Source organism: Pseudoliparis swirei, chromosome 13 (assembly GCF_029220125.1).
Source record: "Pseudoliparis swirei isolate HS2019 ecotype Mariana Trench chromosome 13, NWPU_hadal_v1, whole genome shotgun sequence".
In the NCBI taxonomy this organism is placed as follows: domain Eukaryota; kingdom Metazoa; phylum Chordata; class Actinopteri; order Perciformes; family Liparidae; genus Pseudoliparis; species Pseudoliparis swirei.
The window spans coordinates 18926323-18947352 of record NC_079400.1 but is presented as its reverse complement, the minus strand read 5'-3'; the positions used below and the strand labels follow the sequence as shown (position 1 = coordinate 18947352).

At 46.6% G+C, this 21030-nt stretch overlaps 2 protein-coding genes across 5 annotated transcripts in view; one reads left to right on the top strand and one right to left on the bottom strand.

The window, feature by feature from the left end:
- The first annotated feature begins 514 nt into the window (after positions 1–514).
- On the top strand, positions 515–10829 carry kctd17 (potassium channel tetramerization domain containing 17). 4 transcript variants are annotated; one of them, XM_056429632.1, is made up of 7 exons: positions 515–955; positions 5513–5621; positions 6262–6353; positions 6936–7031; positions 8355–8480; positions 8879–9028; positions 9854–10829. In XM_056429632.1, exons 1-6 carry the CDS (start codon positions 569–571, stop codon positions 9026–9028), a joined length of 960 nt encoding a protein of 319 aa, XP_056285607.1. In that variant the 5' UTR covers positions 515–568; the 3' UTR covers positions 9854–10829. The 4 variants fall into 4 exon arrangements, with proteins under 4 accessions (XP_056285607.1, XP_056285605.1, XP_056285606.1 ...); XM_056429630.1 differs by having other exon boundaries at positions 6936–7079; XM_056429631.1 differs by having other exon boundaries at positions 6933–7031.
- Positions 10830–14107: 3278 nt separating this feature from the next.
- Positions 14108–21030, bottom strand: part of gucy2cb (guanylate cyclase 2Cb) — a 15943-nt gene continuing 9020 nt past the window's right edge. The window contains exons 12-26 of the mRNA XM_056430459.1: positions 20409–20490; positions 20230–20289; positions 20054–20119; positions 19683–19787; positions 19495–19581; positions 18120–18252; positions 17893–18030; positions 17695–17771; positions 17477–17568; positions 16646–16997; positions 15321–15495; positions 15132–15230; positions 14949–15043; positions 14765–14841; positions 14108–14656 (exon numbers count right to left, since the gene is read on the bottom strand). Coding sequence (XP_056286434.1) covers positions 14440–14656; positions 14765–14841; positions 14949–15043; positions 15132–15230; positions 15321–15495; positions 16646–16997; positions 17477–17568; positions 17695–17771; positions 17893–18030; positions 18120–18252; positions 19495–19581; positions 19683–19787; positions 20054–20119; positions 20230–20289; positions 20409–20490 — 1855 coding nt within the window. The 3' untranslated portion in view covers positions 14108–14439. The remainder of the gene's footprint in view (positions 14657–14764; positions 14842–14948; positions 15044–15131; positions 15231–15320; positions 15496–16645; positions 16998–17476; positions 17569–17694; positions 17772–17892; positions 18031–18119; positions 18253–19494; positions 19582–19682; positions 19788–20053; positions 20120–20229; positions 20290–20408; positions 20491–21030) is intronic.

Here is a 21030-nt window from a genome sequence, read left to right as displayed (position 1 = left end):
TTCCAAAATAAATAGATAAAATTAAGCAAGAGATATCCTTAAAAAAAAGATATATATATATATAAAATTACAAAAATAAAAATGAAATATTTAAAAAAAAGTATATATATATATATATATATATATATATATATAAATATTTCTTTTTATTTTTTTATTTTTTATTTAAAGGATGCCTCTTGCTTGATATACAAATAACGTATTTCAGTTTGATAATATTTACAGTTTGTATATATATATATATATGTATATATATTCTAAAGCTATATGAGTGGTTAAGGAAAATACGCTATATGATCTATCTATCTAATTAGATTACATTATATAATTAGATTAGATTAGATTATCTAATTAGATTAGTTTTATTATATGCATACCTTTCTTATTTTTAAAGTATATCCCGGATGTACTATGCCTCACTTCCGTTAACTTCACGCGCCTGATCTTTGAGTGTGTGCGGTGTTGTGGGCGGAGCCTGAAGGGAAGCGGAGAGGAAGAGCGGAAGCACCGGGGACGGACAACCAACGAACGCCCTCGCTCGTCTTCATCGTCTAGCGGCTGTTTCCAAATGGCAACGACAGCGGACGACCAGCGGGAACCGGAGGACGTCGCTTCGCTGTCGACGCACCACCACGGCGGCCACCTCAAGGGCTACAACAACAATAACAACAACAACAACAACAAAGACAGCGAGGCGGCGGCGGGAGAGAGCGCGACGTCGACCACCACCACCACCACGGCCGGCGGCGGCGGAGGCACGACGGAAGCCCGCGGGACGGCGTCGCAGGGCATCGGTAACGGCTCGGTCATCAACCCCACCGGGGGGAACAACGGGAAGTGGGTCCGGCTGAACGTCGGCGGCACCGTGTTCCTCACCACGCGGCAGACCCTCCTCAAGGAGCAGACCTCGTTCCTGTACCGACTGTGCCAGCAGCAGGACCTGCACTCGGACACGGTGAGTCCATTCCCGGACACCTTAACCCCCCGGTGACCCCCCGCTGAGCGGTACCCACAACAACAACAATGATGATTTTACTTTGTCTTTGCGTGCCATTTAGTACGAGCATTGCCCACTTACTGCAGGATTAGCTTTGGTTATATTTAAAGTGTGGTAACTTATGATACGTGTTACTTGGACAGGTGGTGCACGTGCAGCCCGTCATCCTCATTTATGTATTATTGATCATTCCTGCAGTGGCTCGCGGAAGTCAAATGAGATCACTCACTAATGCGTTGGTGTGTTTTTCCACCCCTATCACAGCCCGGAATATGTACAGGTCAAATCCACGGCTTCAGATATATATATATATAATATTTATGTTTTTATCCCTGGATTTTATTTTGAAATATCAGAAATTTTCTCTTTCTTGAAAAAAAATATACATGTTCACGTTTTTTTTTTGCACGAAGTAAAGCTAGTTTGGGCCTTGGGAATAATAAACAACATCCCAGAGACCTAATGGTACACTAATAATGCCAAATATATCACATCTGTATTCATATATTATGTGTGTGCCATTCCCACAACATATCACTACAACCCTGTTCTGCCACAGAAATGCATCTCCAGAGCAGCCAGAGAGATGTCTAATGACCAGCTCTATATATATACCCTATACTGTGCAGTGTGTGTTTGTGCGTGTGCACGTCTCAGTATCATTGTGTGGTATGAATGCAGCTCGTAGTCAGATGGGTGAACACGTGCCTCCTCTTCTGCAGTGCACACTCAATAGCTGTGCAGCTGGCATCTCTGAGGAGACAGCCGTGTATTATGTGTCTTCTAGTCACATGGAGACTGAACTGTAAGGACGAGACTCATGAATGATGCATCTCTCCATCGCGCTGCGGCCTTTGATATGCATCTCTGTGTGTGTGTGTGTGACAGATAGAGAGACAGAAGGGGGGGTAGGTCTTCATATGCAGCCGATAGTCGACTGTAAGTTGACATTTGTTGTCGTTGCCGCCGGGTTAAAAGCTCTCATCCTGAAAATGTCAGCTGTCATAGCGACTGTAAGGAAATAAGCTAAAGGAGGGGACAGCGTCCAATGGCGGTGCATGTAGTGTGATGCAGTTGGAGCAATATATATATATATATATATGTGTGTGTGTGTGTGTGTGTATTGTTCTAGCCATCGTCCCGGTTGTCTTTTTCATGAGATGGAATGGTAGAGAGCTCCCAGAGAAGATCCAAATAAGTCACATTTTAACAAAAAATGGCAAAAATTCGATGTAAAATTGAAGAGTTCATTTTTTGAGTGATAGGTGAACCAAAAGTCGAGTGACTTGCAAATAAAATAACTCAAATTGAATACCAGCAAACGTGTATTTTTTCTGTAGAACAGTTTTCCACTCGCTGGTTTCAGAGCGTCCTCCATGATGATGATGTCATACACCCGGAGATGCTGAACCGCAGGACTAGCTGGTGGCAGGAGATCAGTTGAGACATTCATCTCATCTCCAGCGTCGCCGCCCCGCGTGCTTCGGATGTTATCCGGTGGAGGGTTTCTAAACGGCGGCCATTGTTTCCAGAGGAGCGACCTCAGCCGAGGAGCGTCGCTCCCTCAAAGGAGGAACAACCACCGACAAATTGGAGTCGGGGAAATGTTTTTAGCCGACAGCGGCGCCGAGTGTTTCCCACCACTGCGCCGTGGGAAACACTTTCCCGACTCTGTGGAAAGTTTATTCCCGGGTGACCTTCAGCCGCGACCTTTCAGGAGCCCGGAGACAAGCAGCCAAACACCTAAACCTCTCCTCCTCCTCCTCCTCGCGAACCGAACAATTTGAGGTTTTTTTCTCTCTCGCTCCGGCGCATTGTCGTCGCCGTAGAAACGGGAGGCGAGCAGGAGGCCGACGCGATGGCCGAGGACAGAGGGAGCGGGTCCAACCGGGAGGCGTTGTTTTCCTACCGGCCGATGTTTAGACTGTCCTCTTTATAAATATAGGACTTCTTAACCACCTCGACTCAACATTTTCCTGAGGAAATCCTGTTTTTGTATCGTACAGATGTTCCCCTGTTTGTTTTTTTACGGGGGGGGGGGGGGGGGATAATTTAAACACGCTTCAAAATTCTGTCCTAAAATTCTGTCTGTAGGATCATGACGTGTGTTTTTGAAGAGTTGTGGGTTTTCCTCTGTCTTCCTTTTAATCTGCCGGCGTTTTGCTCAGGGACCGTCTGTCTGGTGTGCGACTGTGTTAATGAGATTAACGGCACCTCAGATGCCCACGCCAATTACATTGAGATTTAGTTTAGATGATCCCAGTTGTGTGCTATAACCTCATAATCCTATTACCACGGATTTGCAATCATTAATACTTCATTCACATGAAACACCAGTGTGTGTGTGGGGGGGGGGGGGGGGGGTCACGGAGGCGTGTTGTGACAGCCTGACGCTGTGACGGAGGTGATCTGTAAAAGTGTTTTTTTTATTTGCAGTGTCAGCGTGAATTCCACGACGCGCCTGGACTGGCTTTATTCATTTGTATCTGCGCAGTGAGATGTTTGATATGAGGCGGGACCGTAACCATGACTACGGGGCCGGAGCCCAGGTTTCTATTTGAGTGAACAGCACCGAGTTGTGTGAACTTGTCCCCTCTCGACCTCCAGGATATGGGAATAATAATTCATTAATAAACTTTGTGAGAATCCAGCGGGGAAAAACATGAAATCGTCTCGTGTCCTCGCGGCCCCCGTCCCTCCACGCCGTCTGTGCCGAGCCTCCTCGCGTCTCTCTCTCTCCGTGGACACGAACAAACACGGAACCCCCAGGTGTCTCCCATCCTCCGTCTCCATGCCGATGTCCCTCCCTGCCTCTCGGTGTCTCGGCGCGCCCTGCCGCCTCCGCCGCCGGCCTGACGCTCTGCAGGCCTCTTCTTGTCCTCTTGTCACGGCCTGCTCATCGTCTCTTCCTCCGCTTCTCCGTCCCTCGTGTGTGTGTGTGTGTGTGTGTGTGTGTGTGTGTGTGTGTGGTTCATAGCGGGAGAATAGATTCTGGTCTCGTTGCCGCGAGCAGAGCGTCGCCCTTTTCTCTTGATTTCTTCTGGGATTACTTCTCTTCCTCGATGGGTTAGAGGCGAAGAAGAAAAAAGAAGGAGAAGAAGTGGAATAAGAAGACCTCAATGGGTTCATGCGGTCAGAAGGAAATATCAATACAACAGGAATTCCCACATGAGGTGTTAAACATCATCTACCCGTTATTTATTTAAATGTGTGGGAGGTGGTAGTATTCTCACATCTTTTAATGTTCATTTTGCTAAACGACCGTGAATGAGGTCATTTATGTATGTGACACACGACTGACATGTGATTTAAAAGACGACCGCATTCCTCTTGAATCTCTTTCACACGTGACCTCGTGTCCCAGCAGGCCGACGCCGGAGAACACCGAAGCTCCGAGTCGAGCTCGGCCTCCGGCTCCGGGAGGTGATGGGGGTGGGGGTTCTGCGGGGGCAACACCTCGGTACCGCCTCGAGGAGGAGGAGAACAGAACCTCACAGGCTGTTTTAAAGTTGTGATTCTCTAAGTGCGCTGTGGGAAAACGTTTTTCAGATTCACGCGGCGTGTTCCGAAAGGGTTCCTTCCGCCGAAGAAACACGGAGAACCGTAAAGCTCCGTTGGAGTCGCCTCGCGGCGAGCACGTTCCAGAAGAGTGACTTACAAGCCGGTGCCTCCTCCACACCGGAGGACCGAGGAGCCTCGCCTCACCTTTCTTTCTTACGCAACCACGCCTTCGTTTACAGCTCGGTGGGACGGCGGCGGCCTGAACCCGGAGGGGGCGGAGCCTCTGTCCTCCTGCAGGAGACATTGAACCGTGCGTCAATGACACCCGGCGGATGCGACTGATGTTAATAATGAACTTCCTCCGTAATACATGTCACAACAACTACGCCCCCTCCTCTCAACTCTAAAAAGAGAGCGCTGCGTCAAGCGATCATCAGGTGTGTGTGTGTGTGTGTGTGTGTGTGTGTGTGTGTGTGTGTGTGTGTGTGTGTGTGTGTGTGTGTGTGTGTGTGTGTGTGTGTGTGTGTGTGTGTGTGTGTGTGTGTGTGTGTGTGTGTGTGTGTGTGTGTGTGTGTGTGTGTGAGACCTGTGTACATCCACTTCTATTGAGGGGCTTTTATTTTGTAAACCAGAAAAAAGACTGCAATGCATCTTGGGTGCGTTCAAGATATGACAATAGCCAAACCAGGATGTTGTTCTGCGGCTCGTGAACTTTTGGGTTCTAAAATTACCACAAACATTTACAGAAAGAGGACCATGAATGGGTTTGGGTCAAAAAATAAAGGTTATCCACAATCCTATGTTTAGACTTCACACAGGACCACGCTGATGTTGTTAAAAACATCCAGAGCTAATACAAAATAATGTAATAACATGAAACTGATCACACGCCGCACGACGAGCTCGGGTCAGGAAGAGGGTCGCGGTTCATGAGAAAAGAGACTTTCTGCAGCCGTGCGTGAAAACGTGGCGGCGGTTCACTCGTCTTCCTCTCTGGTTCTCCGTCTGCTGCAGGATGACTCCGGGGCCTACGTGATCGACAGGGACCCCACCTACTTCGGGCCCGTCCTCAACTACCTGCGGCACGGCAAGCTGGTGCACAACAAGGAGCTGGCTGAAGAAGGTCTGTGCCTCGAGTGATGTCACTTCTGCCCGAGGGTCTCTTTTTTTAGATTCCAGTTTATTTAACGGGGAAATACAGACGGGGTTCGTACGGTCGTGGAAAACCTGGAAAAGACATGGCGTTTTTAAAATGGTTATTTCCAGGCCTGGAGAAGAAGAAAAAATCCCCAAAGTTTTAAAAAAAGTTGTGGAAATTGATTATATTCATATGTGCATTTTACACTGATTTTTAAATAATGAATAAGCTTTTAATAGACGAACGCTCCATTCATACTTAAGGTTATATGCTCTATGCTTTGGAACTCTCATTATTAGTTTAAATACGAAATTTTCTCACTTTTTCATGTATACACTGAGATTTCACAAAATGTTTAGTTATGACAATTTGGTTTAAAGTCCTGGAAACCCATCGGTCACGTGTATGAACCCTGATATTGTCGTACTGGTACTTTAAAAAAAGATGTTGCACAGTATTTAATATCAGCAACCAACACCGACAAGCCAGGATAAAACTAGTCGATAAACAGTTGAGATTCCACTTGTTTATAAGTAAACTTTAAATAATATTTATGTGTCACATGATCGGTGGTGTGGGTGACGGGGATCTGTCGGTGTTCACGGGCCGTTCTTTTACTTTGAAGGGGTCCTGGAGGAGGCGGAGTTCTACAACATCAGCCCACTAATCAAACTGGTCAAGGAGAGGATCGTGGAGAGGGACTCCAAAGCCACGCAGGTAAACACGCGGCAGGTGTTTTTAGGATGGAGGAGTCTGATCGACCGGCTGTTATGTAACGTGAAACATTTATATAAATATTCTGGAACCATCTTCCTTTTTTTTCTCTCCCCATCTGGCAGTTAATAATATGGAGTCTACAACATATTTCAATAGTTAAATGTCTGTATTTAAAACAACACATACACACACACTCTCACACACACACACACCATCATGGTGTGTGTGTGTGTGTGTGATTTCTCCCTCCTGTGCTTCTCCAAAGGGAGCGGTGCTGTACATCAGGCTTCTTGCATAATCCCCCCGCCCTCTCAAACACACAATGTAACACACTGTAACACACAACGTAACACACAACGTAACACACACTGTAACACACACTGTAACACAGGCACACTTTCCTGGACTTGGGAGTTCGATGCGGTGCCAGGACTCCGACGTGCTCATTTCGCATACGGCTGGCTCACGACTGCATTGTTTTTTTCTTCTCTTCTGTCGCCGCCCACCGCCTCTGTGTTCGCTGTGTCCCCCCCTCCCCCCCCTCTCTCTTCCTCTCTACACCCCCCCATCCTCCTCCAGCAGGTGCCCACTAAGCACGTGTACCGGGTGTTGCAGTGCCAGGAGGAGGAGCTCACCCAGTTGGTCTCCACCATGTCGGACGGCTGGAAGTTTGAGCAGGTCAGCGTGCGCGCCTGCAGAAAGCCCCGCACCGGACTGCTCTGGACTGTGGGTTGGACTCATGCTGCTGCTGACCCTTCAATCTTGACCCTTGGCCTGACCCCTTGCCCCCTCCGTCCCCTCGTCCCCCCCCCCCCCCACGACATGAGCCCTGCTACCTGCACTCCCAAACTAAGTCTAGGACTCCCAGATTAGTCTAAATTGGCGAGATTGATTTACTTCTACTTGCATAAAGACATAATGTCACCCGACCTTCAGTATCTTTGACCTTCAGCCTCTTGCGAAGGGTTCAGAACCCAGACCCGGTTCATACGGGTGGTTCTGGAGCCCTACCGGCTGGTAGAGTTACTGTTTATCCATGTCGTAGACCACCAGGTGGGCTTTTTAAAGTCTGCTGTAGATTACACCGATACCACCACTGTGTGTTCACACGGTGAGCTTCAAGAACACCGACTACTTCGTCTGATTTATTATGAAAAATGTACATTTATTTTATTATGAGAAATCTACATTTATTATAAGAAATGTACATTTATTTTATTATGAGAAATTTACATTTATTTTATTATGAGAAATTGACATTTATTATAAGAAATGTACATTTATTTTATTATTTGAAAAATTGACATTTATTATGAGAAATGTACATTTTCTTTCAGAAATTGCATTTGTTGCAATTGTAACATTTTATTTCCTTTCTTTTTTTAGCCAAATTGATTTGAACTTTTCAAATGTTTTGTTGGTTATCTTTATATTTAAATGTGTCCGCTCTGCAAAACTGCGACGTGGGTTTTATGACATTTCTATGATGTCGAATGATCCGCGGGTCACCACACAGGCTCAGGTCTACTGACCCGTAGAGTCTTTGGAAGTCAAGGACTTCAGTTCACTCCACCAGGGACTCTGACTTCAGGGTTAATAGGTCAGCCTAAAGTCACATGTAGCCCCGCCCCCCCCCCCCCCCCACAGCTTTGGCTCCACTGCATACTGCACAGATTTGATTTGCAGAAGCTGACCCACAGTTGTTTGTGCTGTTCCCACGAGTAATAGACGCTTGTTGTCGAGTCCACTGCAGAGAGTGGAACAGCAGGCCGCCCCCCCCCCCCCCCCCCACCAGCACCACCTCCAGCACCACCACGCATGAGCAAAAGAAGTCCTCCTCCTCCTCTGTCTAGTCTTGGATTCTTCTGTTACTTTCTTGTTGTTGTTGTTGTTGTTTTTCCTCTGTACCCTGTGGTTCTCTGCCCCTGACTCTCCGTCTCTGTCCCTCTCTCCTCTGCACCCCCCCCCCCCCCCCCCCCCGCGGTGGCCATCTTCTCCCAGATGGTGAACATCGGCTCGTCGTACAGCTACGGCGCCGAGGACCAGGCCGAGTTCCTGTGCGTCGTGTCCAAGGAGCTCCACAGCCCGGGCTCCGGCCTGGCCGCCGAGCACAGCCACAAGACCAAGGTGTGTGTGGGGGGGTGGGGGGGTGGTGTCTCCTCTCAACACTTCAAGCTCAAAATGTCACTCACCAACACATTCACTCCTTCATTCACATAGCCCTCTCTCTCTCTCCTTCTGGCTATGCTCTCTCTCTCTCTCTCTCTCTGACCTTCTGGTTCTGCTCTCTCTCTCTCCTTCTGGCTATGCTCTCTCTCTCTCTCTCTGACCTTCTGGTTCTGCTCTCTCTCTCTCCTTCTGGCTATGCTCTCTCTCTCTCTCTCTATAGATACACATCTGCTTTTCTCTGTATTTGCCCCTCAGCTTCTCACGAGCCACTCTCACTCAGCAGCTCATTTATTTGTCGTTTTCTGTCTTGTTTTTTTGTTTTGTGTTCTCCCCTCCGTCCTTCATGCTGAATCAAGCCGGCGGAGAAGCAGAAGCAGGAGGAGAAGGAGGAGGAGGAGGAAGAGGAGGAGGAGGAGAAGGGGGAGGAGGAGGAAGCCGCTAAGGAGGAGGAGGTGGAGGAGGAGGGAGGGAGAGATACCACGCCAAATGAGTGGCTTACAGAATGAGTGAGTCGTGTTTCTTTGTTCCACAGAGAGCAATGGGTGAGGACCTCAGACGTGCTGAGTGGGTAGAGCTCGTAGATGTTAGTGTGTGTGTGTGTGTGTGTGTGTGTGTGTGTGTACATGTGTGTGACGTCTCCAGAGATCGGGGGTGTTTCACGGCGCCGCGTTGAGTACGACCTCCCGCCGCTGGCCGAGACGAGAGGTAACAGGGGCTCTGCTCCGGGGATTTAATCTCGTCATTTCTTGGAGATGTCCGTCTCTTCTGATTCACAGAAACACACACCAGGACATTTGTCTCGCTTCTGTCGCCCGTCAAGAAAAGTGGAAACTCCGATTTTGTAGAGCGATTTGAGTTCTTATAGAAAATGTAAAGATAAATCGCGGGATTAAAATAGATTTTTCTTTAGCTGCATTGAAGTTTATGACCCGAGGTCTCTGTCAAAGAGACTAGAATGATGTCTGCCAGATGTAAACACGGACACGCTCACGCCGCTCCGGCCTCGCTCGACAGCGATCGGGCGCCACGTCTCCCCGGGCTCTCGTTACCAACGCCGTGACACGAAACACATCCCGACCTTCTGAGCGCGCTCATTGTAGAGCGACACGCAGTCAGACGTGTACACCTTCACATGGAGTGAATGTCAAGGGGCGTGTAATAAGACATGGATGTGTGTGTGTGTGCTTTTGCCATTATGCATGTTAGTAAAGTCATTTGCTACCATGTTCATCATCATCATCATCACAGCATTATATTGTGTTAAATGTTAATATATCAGAGATTATTATGTTAATAGACTCCCTAATCTCTGTTTCTCTCACACTCCACAGTTTTTCCAGATCCACGGGTCCCGGATGTCCCAGAAATATGAGTCCTATCTATTTTAATGCCGTGTCATGAAATTAATTTATCCCTCAGTGTCATGTGGGGGGGGGGTTGTTGACGGGCACATTCACGAAAACCACAGGAGGCGGAGGCGTCGCGATAACGGGGTGTAAATAATCTCCAGGTGTATAGCCTCGAACGCATCTACGAGCGTCACGCCGCGGCTCATCCGAAAACACCGATGGACAGAGGCGACGGGAAGTGGGGCGAGAATTAGGGGTTTTCTTTCTAAGCGTTTTTTTGCAGGTACAAGTAACTCAAATAATTGCGTTCATCTGCAGTGGGCGGAGCCCCAAAAAACACCCCTCGTTACTCACAGCGTCGGCTCTGGGTCGTTTAAAGCGCGTGGCGGGATGACGTCGTCGTTGGTTTTGGTCTTTTTATGGAAATCCGTTGAGTTTTAGGAAAAGAACCATCTGAAATACCGCAAGACTTGTTAGTTTTTAAAGTGTTTAAATAAAGCTTCCCTGCACTGACCCTAAAACAAACCAACCCTCCTCACCGCTTCACGTCCGTAACACCGATGCTCTACAGACGTGAAGCGGCTCAGAGCTTCAACTTCAGACAATCGAGAACCACGGTCACCGCCGGCGACGCTTTTGATAACATTTTGATAATTAAATCTACAGTAAAAAAGTTTTAAAACAGGCGGAAAATACAACGTTGTTTTTTGAGTGCGATTAAAAAGTATCCCGTCCCATTTTTAAACCTTTTATTAGCTGTAAGAGCCGAGAGTAGTACATGTTAGTGCGTCTGATAATCATAGGGAGCAGGGGGGGCAGGAAATACCTGTTTTTATATTTTTGTTTGCTGTGCCTGTTTTTTTATTTATTTTTTAGGGCTGTGAAACGATTAAAAATTTTAATCGGGTTAATCACAGGTTTTTGTGGATTAATCATGATTAATCACATATTACCGATATTCTCTGTATATTTTGTGAGAACATAGAGATTTATGACAAAAGACGGATATATACATTTATACATTCTTCTATACAATGGTGCTGCAACTCAGCAGTTATTTAGCAGTTTTCTTCCATATGGAACATTAATACATCTTCATCCTAAACAGAATGTTTAACCCTCCTGTTACCTTTCGGGTCAATTTGACCCCATTCAATGTTTAATGTCGGTGTTCTTTGGGGTCAATTTGACCCCAGGCTGTTTTTCACTGTGTCAAACATATCAGAAATATCAACTTTTTATTTATTTAAAGGGCTATTTAGGTAGTCAACAAACAAACATAAAGTACCTCATACTTAAACTTGGGAAGCAATATTAATTCTAATAATTTTCTGGAGGTTTTAATTGCTGGGGTCAAATTGACCCCGAGGGTAAAATATGTTAGTAAATGTAAAGGTAACAGGAGGGTTAAACAGAACATTTTTCTCTTGTTTGTCAACCATGAACTCCACCATGATACAATCTAAAGGCCTCTAGTCTTCCTCTAGCAGCTGCTGAGGCAAACTGACTGTGTGGGTTTTCTTCATGAACTGGGCCGTGATGAAAGGGACGGCGGGGACACCGCTGCAAAGCTGAAACCTCACCGGCCCGGACACGGGGACAGATTGACAAGTGACTTTTTTTTTGCTCGGTCCTGATGCGCGCGCACGGAGCTCTGTGGCGCGCGAGACGGAGATCGATAAGTCAGGGCTCTCAAGTCTCACGCATTGAGCGTGAGACTCACGCATTTCGGTCTTATCTCACGCACTCCCGCCACACATCGAATTCCTCACGCTGAAAAAACCTCTCGGCTATTTAATGCTTGAATGCAGGGGTGCTCAATACGCCGATCGATTGTTCCGCTGCAGAGCTCCGACGCCGGTCTGCGCGCATTGGGATGGAGCAAAAATAGTCACTAGCACCCCCCGGCGCGCGCAACGGTCAGCTGCATCGGGTGCTGATGGAAATCTCACGCTTGCCTGTCTTCAAAACTTGAGAGCCCTGATAAGTGTTAACGCAACGCGAAGAGACAGAAATGACATGCTGCTGTGGAGATACGATCAACAACAGACGTTTAGTTTAATAAAAGAACAAAGACGTGCTCTAGAGAACATGTCAGGGGGCGGGCCAATCTCTTTAATGTCATGCGATCTACCGACACTACGCCGCGATCGACTGGCAGGTCGCGATCGACGTGTTGAGACCCTGATCTACAGGAAGTAAAAGTCGTAACAAGGTTTCCGGAGGTGAACCTGCGGAAGGATCATTACCGATGAACAGACCGTCTGCATGAGAGCGGACAGAGTTCAGATTGAAGTGGTGTATTGGAAGCTCATTTTGCAAGTGACTTTTTTTTCGTCCCAACGACCAACAACAGACGGATTGGAAGCTCATTCTGCGCATGCGTTAAATGCGTTAAAAATAATTAACTAGTTAAACCTGTAATTGAATTAACGCGTTATTTTTCACAGCACTAATTTTTTTTATGTCCTAAAGTGTTCCAGGAGAGACGTTCACGCCGCTGCGTGCACGAGGTCGTTTTGTATAAATCGTTATTCCTTTTTTAAGTTTCTTTTTTGTATTTCGTTATCTTGTCTTAATTTATTCTCAACATTTCTTCTTCTTTTTTTTACATGGTAAAATAAAATTGGTCTTTGACATTTCTTTAAGTGTGTGTGTGAGGGGGGGGGGGGGGGGTTAGTGACGTATCTCCTTTATTTTTTTGTACTTTATGTTCAACGCCACATAGAATCTAATATTCACGAGGTTTAGTAAACACGTCGGCGACACGTCTCAAATGAAGATGTGTCGCCATGACGACGTCTTTAGTAAACAGCCAGTTGCTGGTCCACGTGCACACGCGTGTTGTGTTCTCAGTGTGCGTTCACTTTGTGTCTGTCACAACTCAGAGGTCAAAAATAACAAAACGTCTTTCAGACAGCTGAAAACTATTTAACTCTGATGCTGGACTTCTTCTTCCTCACTCCTCTTCTTCATCTTCTTTCTCACTTCATCTTTTTCTTCCTTACTCTTTTCTTATTCCTCACTCTTCATCTTATCTTCTTCCTCACTCTTCTCTTCATAGAGCCTCAGTGTCCGTGTACATAGCACAATGTGACACATGCATTGTCACACCTCTGATGAAACGCTGTATTTTTATGTTATTTAATGTTTGTTTTTTATTTCTCACCTGAAATTTTCAACAATGTGAAAAGGTGATTTTGTAATTTTATTTTGTATTATTATTTTATGTAAATTAATGTCACTATTCTCAAAAAAAAAATCTGTCCTTTAACCCTTGTGTTGCCTTCGGATCATTTTGACCCGATTCAATATTTAACTCTCCTGTCGCCTTCGGGTCAAATTGACCCGATTCAATGTTTAATGTCGGTGTTCTTTCGGGAGTCAACAAACAAACATAAAGTACCTCACACTTAAACTTGGAAAACAATATTAATTCTCATAATTTTCTGGAGATTTTAATAGCTGGGGTCATATTGACCTCAAGGGTAAAATATGTTAGTAAATATAAAGGTAACAGGAGGGTTAAACATTGAATCGGGTCATATTGACCCGAAGGCGACAGGAGGGTGAAACATTGAATCGGGTCAAATTGACCCGAAGGCAACACAAGGGTTAAGAGAGAAAATACGACGCTGGTTACGCAGCCGGTAAATCACCGTAAATCATCAACCGCGGTGCAAAGTCTGCAGTCATGTGACGTGATTAAGAAATACAGACACATGGAGAGTAACCGGTAAAATAATATTAGCGATTTCACACAAACTATAAGATTATAATGACTAATATAACAGGGTTCATAAGGTCATGGAAAACCTGGAAAAGTCCTGGAACATTTTAAAATGGGTATTTCTAGGCCTGGAAAAGTGTTTGAATAAAAGAAAATTCAACTGAAAGTTTTGGAAAAGTCCTGGAACATTTGTTATATTAACATTTTACGCCGACTTTGAAATATTTAATACGTTTTTTAAAAGAAAGACGCTCAAAATAGAAGCCGCCATACGCTCTTTCATACTCGCGGCGCAAGTTTAGGGTTAAACAATATTCATTTAATCAAACTATTGTCTCATTCATTTGTGTCATTTAAGGTTTATATGAATACTTTGGAATTCTCTTTGTTTAAATTACAACATTTTATCACTTCCCCTCAATAAATACATATTTTACATTATAACATTTCTTTGGAGCATCGAGCGTACTTTGTTAAATAAATAAAGGGCCTCGAACCAAATCTAATACTCGTTATGATAAGAATGACATTTATTTAGGATAGAAACTCTCATAGAATATGATTCATAAGGTGCTTTACAGGAATAAAATATCTAAAAAAGGGAGAAAAAAAGCTAAATTACAAAAATCTTTGTCACCAATTTTTCTTTTCATCTTTCTGCTACACCTTCGCTTTTTAAAAATTCTCATGTCTATTGCTCATGAGATGCACTTACCAAAATGCATATTTAAACTATCAAGAATACGCAGGAGAAAGGTCTTAAACCAGTCGTACAGGCTCCGCCTCCCAGTCTTACTGGTGTAATACCAGATCGGGAGGACTGGGACAGTGACGTCCTCTACAGGAACGTACTGAGGGTGTTATCCACCGTGGCCAGGTGCAGGTACTCGGGCTGGTCGCCCTCAGACTCCTCCCCCCCCTCCTCCTCGTGGTCGTGGTCCTCCTTGCTCTGACTCGAGAGCGGCTTCCTCCTCCGGACGGAGCCTCGGGAGCGCCGCTCCAAGCACGTCAGGATCATGTTGGCGAGGTCCTGCTGCAGCCGCTGGATGTTCTCACTGGAGGGGAGGAGGAGGAGGAGGAGGAGGAGGACGAATACAATTAAATAAAAAATACTTCAACAAATGCAAAAAAAATGACCACGCCCGAAGCTTCCGGCGGCTCACGTTGTGGGCGGGGTCGGGAGGTCGTAGTCCTTGCCCTTCTCACCCGTCAACCAGAAGGTCGTCTCCGGGCCGTTGCCCTGGAAACACACATTTACACCGTTTCTCATCCACGTAGTGACGTCAGCCGAGTGTCTCTCGGCTCTATTTAAAACATTTTAGTCAATGCGAAGAGGCTGAAGGTCACCTTGGGACTGGACTCTCCTCTGACCTCGTACTCAAACCTGCAGTCGGTCCTCTGCAGGATGTTAATCGTGGGCTGGCTGACGTGGATCCGCAGGGCTGCGGCGCCACAGAGGAGACGAGGCGGTTAGCGGCGTAACAAAAGGATGGTTTTTTGGGGGGGGGGGGGGGGGGGTTCTCCACTCACGATGTCCAGTAGACTCCATCCGAGATGCCGTGTTGACCGTGTCTCCGAATAAACAATACCTGGGCATCTTTTTCCCCACGACACCTGCAGCACAGGGACCTGGACACACAGACGAAGAGGTGAAGAGGAGGAGGAGGAAGGGCTGCACCGCCATCAGGATGAAAGGTTTTGGTCCGGAGGGCCGTCTACCTGAGTGCACGCCGATGCGTATCCACACCGGGATGCCGGGCAGGTGTCGCAGCTGGAAGTTGCAGATGAACGCCAAGATGTCCAGCGCCATGCGGCAGACGTCCACCGCGTGACGGTTGCCGCTGCGCTTGGGCAGACCGGACGCCACCATGTAGGCGTCGCCAATCGTCTCCACCTGAGGAGGAGGAGGAGGAGGACAAAACATGAGGAGGAGGAGAAGGAGGAGGAGTAGAAGGAGAAGAAGGAAGAGAAGGGGGAGGAGGAAGGACGAGGAGAAGAAGAAGGAGGAGGAAGAGGAGGAGGAGAAGGAAGAGAAAGAGGGGGAGGAATGAGGACAAGAAGGAGGAGGAAGAGGAGGGGGAGGAGGAGAAGAAGGAAGAGAAAGAGGGGGAAGGACGAGGACAAGGAGAAGAAGGAGGAGGACAAAACATGACGCGTCGCCCCCTGCTGGACGTTCTCTGTAATGGCCGCCCCCTGCTGGACGTTCTCTGTCATGGCCGCCCCCTGCTGGACGTTCTCTGTCATGACCGCCCCCTGCTGGACGTTCTCTGTCATGACCGCCCCCTGCTGGATGTTCTCTGTCATGGTCGCCCCCTGCTGGACGTTCTCTGTCATGACCGCCCCTGCTGGACGTTCTCTGTCAATGACCGCTCCCTGCTGGACGTTCTCTGTCATGACCGCCCCCTGCTGGACGTTCTCTGTCATGACCGCCCCCTGCTGGACGTTCTCTGTCATGACCGCCCCCTGCTGGATGTTCTCTGTCATGGTCGCCCCCTGCTGGACGTTCTCTGTCATGACCGCCCCCTGCTGGACGTTCTCTGTAATGGCCGCCCCCTGCTGGACGTTCTCTGTCATGACCGCCCCCTGCTGGACGTTCTCTGTCATGACCGCCCCCTGCTGGACGTTCTCTGTCATGACCGCCCCCTGCTGGACGTTCTCTGTCATGACCGCCCCCTGCTGGACGTTCTCTGTCATGGCCGCCCCCTGCTGGACGTTCTCTGTCATGACCGCCCCCTGCTGGACGTTCTCTGTCATGACCGCCCCCTGCTGGACGTTCTCTGTCATGACCGCCCCCTGCTGGACGTTCTCTGTCATGGCCGCCCCCTGCTGGACGTTCTCTGTCATGACCGCCCCCTGCTGGACGTTCTCTGTCATGACCGCCCCCTGCTGGACGTTTGTTGTAATGACCGCCCCCTGCTGGACGTTCTCTGTCATGGCCGCCCCCTGCTGGACGTTCTCTGTCATGACCGCCCCCTGCTGGACGTTCTCTGTCATGACCGCCCCCTGCTGGACGTTCTCTGTAATGACCGCCCCCTGCTGCGCACCTTGTACACGTCGTGGCGGTCCACGATGCTGTCGAAGGCGCCGTAGACGTCGTTGAGCATGTCCACGACCTCCATCGGCGTGCTGTACTGGCACAGCGTGGTGAAGCCCACGATGTCGCTGAAGTAGACGGTCACCTCCTCGTACAGCTCGGGCTCCACCACGCCCGTCTCCTTCAGGCTCCTCACCACCGGGCCCGGCAGCAGCATGCAGCTGAGGCGGTCGGACCGCTCGCGCTCCGCCTTGTACAGCGCCGTGCGCTCCGCCACCATGTGCTCCAGGGTACGGGAATACCTCTGCAGCCGCCGGATCATGTTGTCCATGTAGCTCTCGTTGTCCTGGTTGTGGATCTTACTGGGAGGAGGAGGGGGAGGAGGGGAGGAGGAGGGGGATGGAGAGGGGGGGGAGAGGAGGAGGAGGAGGAGAGGGGAGAGGGAGGGAGAGGAGAGGGGAGAGGAGGAGGAGGAGCAGGAGGAGAGAGGGAGGAGGGAGGGAGAGGAGGAGGAGGGAAAGGGGGGTGGGAGGAGGGAGGAAGAGGAGGAGGAGGAAGGAGGAAGGGAGGAGGGAGGGAGGGAGAGGAGGAGGAGGAGGGAAAGGGGGGTGGGAGGAGGGAGGAGGAGGAAGAGAATGAGGAGGGAGGAGGAAGAGAAGGAGGAGGAGGAAGAGAAGGAGGAGGAAGAGGAGAAGGAGGAGGAGAAGAAAAAGAAGGAGGAGGACGAGGAGAAGAAGCAGGAGGAGGGGGGAATGAGGAGAAGAAGGAGAAGAAGGGGAAATGAAACTCTCTTTCATCACGTGATGACGTCATTCTCTCTGAATCTTCTAGAATGAATCACCTGATTATTTTTCCCAGGCAGTTCTCGATCCTCTTGAAGTCGAGCCTCCTCTCCGGGTCCTCGTCCCAGCAGCTGTTTATCAACGAGTACACCTGGAGGGGGAGGAGCCACGCTTTAGACACACACACACACACGCACGCACACACACACACACACACACACACACACACACACACACACACACACACACACACACACACCACGTGCTCTCCACTCACCTCTAATTCTTTCTCCGAAGCCGTGTCCAGGTCCAGGTCGGGTCTGAAGTACGACGTCATGACCTTGTCAAGCTTTTCTGTTTGTGAACGCATGAATAACAATCCAGACAACAACAATCCAGATTACCAACAACTTGTTTACATTCTTGTGGTGCGTTCAGGCTCAACGTGTAACTTCGTGGTGTGTTGTCCCCTCACCTGCGCGGTCGCAGCAGCTCTCGGTGTAGAAGGTGCACTTCCTGAGCACGATCTCGTGAGCGATGATGGCGAAGCTGTACACGTCTCCCCTCTGAGAGGTGCCCTGGCTCCTCAGGTGCTCCGGAGCGGTCCACAGGTCTGAGGAAGAGGAAGAGGAAGAGGATGAAACGGACCGAGAGGGAACATAAACACTCGGCGAGAGACCCGACCGCGCCGGCTGTGCTCACCTTTCCCGAGGTTGAGGAAGCTGTTGCAGCCGAAGTCGGTGATCTTCACCACCATGCGGTTGTCCACCACGCAGTTGGTGGACTTGAGGCGGCCGTGCACCTGGATGTGGCTGGCGTGGAGGTAAGACATGCCCTGCGCAGAGGACATACATGTTGGAGGAGCGAGAATCGCTGCTGCCCTCTGCTGGCCGCCAGGGGAACAGCAGCAACGCGCTTTAGCTCAAATATTCAGCTTGACATGTATGGAGGACATAAAACAACTTAAGTATGAATAAATAAATAAATACATGCATGAATAAATACAAGAATGAATAAATAAATGCTTAAATAATTGTATAAATAAATGCTTAAATAAATGTATAACTAAATAAATAAATCCAGGAATAAATAAATAAATGCTTAAACTAGAACGGGCACTCGGTAGAGCGCATACCTTCGCCGCAGCCACTTTTTGGTACCTTTTCATGACCTTGACCTTTGACCCGATCGATCCCAAAATCTAATCAAATGGTCCCCGGATAATAACCAATCATCCCACCAAATTTCATGCGATTTGGTTTAATACTTTTTGAGTTATGCGAATAACACACACACACACATACAAATAAATAAATAAATACACAGCGATCAAAACATAACCTTCCGCAGAATGCGAAGGTAATAAATGTATAAATAAATGCTTTAAAAAATGTATAACTGAATAAATAAATGCATGAATGAATACAAGAATAAATAAATAAATGCTTAAATAAATGTATAAATAAATGCTTAAATAAATGTATAACTAAATAAATAAATCCAGGAATAAATAAATAAATGCTTAAACAAATGTATAAATTAACCTTATGTTATATAATCCTAATATAATCACTGAAAAGTGTGTGTTTCATTCTGTGTATAGTTTCAGAAGCACTACTGTGTGATGCTTCTTATAATATATGTAAGGGAAACCATGTACTTTTTATTTTTGTATACAGATTAATAAATAAAAAGGAACTAGCGGGGAATAAATTCATCATAGAGGAGTGAGTTAAATAGTCCCATTATAATTAAGATACATTTAATTTAGGCGAAATGTCAGCGTATAGGATTTTGAGGTTGAGGTACACACTTTTCTTAACACATATATGTTTATGTCAAATTATATATTAATATGAATTCCAATTTAGGAGGTAACAACTGGTAATAACTGCTTACACGACAGATCGTTTTTTGCAACACAATTTCTGAAACTATGGATTTCTTTCTGCCCCTGAGTCCAAGTAAAATAATGACTTAATTGAAAGTGGAGGTTTTAATAACAGAGAGAAGAAGAAGAAGAAGAAGAAGAAGAAGAAGAAGAAGAAGAAAAAGAAAAAAAGAGCTGCTGTCTGACCTTGGTGATGTCGTACATGACGGAGATCTTGAACTCCCAGTCCATGAAGGTCTCCTCCGGGTACGACACCTTGTCATTCAGCACATACTGGGAGGAAGAGGAGGAAGATGCTCATCCTTTAATGAGCTTCTGACATTACCGAGGTGAACTCAGAGCTTCAGGCCGACGGCCTCGCGGTGCAGACGTACCCTGAGCGAGCCCCGCTCGCAGTACTCAAACACTCCGAACACGCTGCGGTCGATCTTCACGGTGCCGTAAAACTTTGTGAGGTTGTAATAGTCGATTTGTTTGAGCTGCAGAGGAAAGAGGAAGAAACAGAAGTGGTACAGAGGTCTGGCACACACACACACACACAAACAGATACGCACACATGCACACACACAGGACTGAAAGCATAAAGACAATGAATCAGCTTGAAAGTGCTTGCATCTCACAAACCACCTGCTGTGTGTGTGTGTGTGTGTGTGTGTGTGTGTGTGTGTGTGTGTGTGTGTGTGTGTGTGTGTGTGTGTGTGTGTGTGTGTGTGTGTGTGTGTGTGTGTGTGTGTGTGTGTGTTACCGCGTTAAGTTCTTTCATCTGGGTGAAGACCTCATCCGAGTACTCCAGCTGCTTCAGGATCACAATCTGAAGAACACAGCATGCAGCATCGGTCACGTGGGTAAATGGCATGTTGATTGACCTGAGAACCTTCTCTGTGTGTGTGTGTGTGTGTGTGTGTGTGTGTGTGTGTGTACCTTCTGATCGTAGAGCGCACGGCGGATCTGGAATTTCTTGATCTTATTCTCATCTTCAATCTGAGAGGGGGGGGGGGCAGAGGGCAGGGGCAGATGGAATTAACAGAGCAAATATATCCAAGCGTCTTCTTTTTTATGTCAGTTGAGAGAGAGAGAGAGAGAGAGAGGTCTTCCTCTACCTTCAGAGAGATGACGTGCTGGTTGTTCTCCAGCAGCGTGACCAGATCAGAGGAGATGTGGAACCAGCGCTTCTTGTTCTGTCTACACAGGTTAAAAAAAAAACACCCTCAGAAAATATTATTTTATATATTTATTTAATTAATTTTAATACATTTAATTCATGTAATTTATTCAATATGTTTAATGTATTTAATATATTTAATTTATTTAATGTATGTGATGTATTTAATATATTTAATTTATTTAATATATTTGTAATACATTTAATTCATGTAATTTATTCAATATGTTTAATGTATTTAATATATTTAATTTATTTAATATATTAAATATAGTTCATTTATTTAATGTATGTGATGTATTTAATATATTTAATTTATATAATATATTTGATGTATTTAATTATATAATTGTATTTAATATATGTAATATATATATAACATATTTGTCATACATTTAATTCATGTAATTTATTAAATGTATTTAATTTATTTAATATACTTAATTTATTTAATGTATGTGGTGTATTTAATTTATTTAATTTATTTAATATATTGTATGTATTTAATTAAATATTTGTATTAAATATACGTAATGTAGTTAATCTATTTTTAATACATT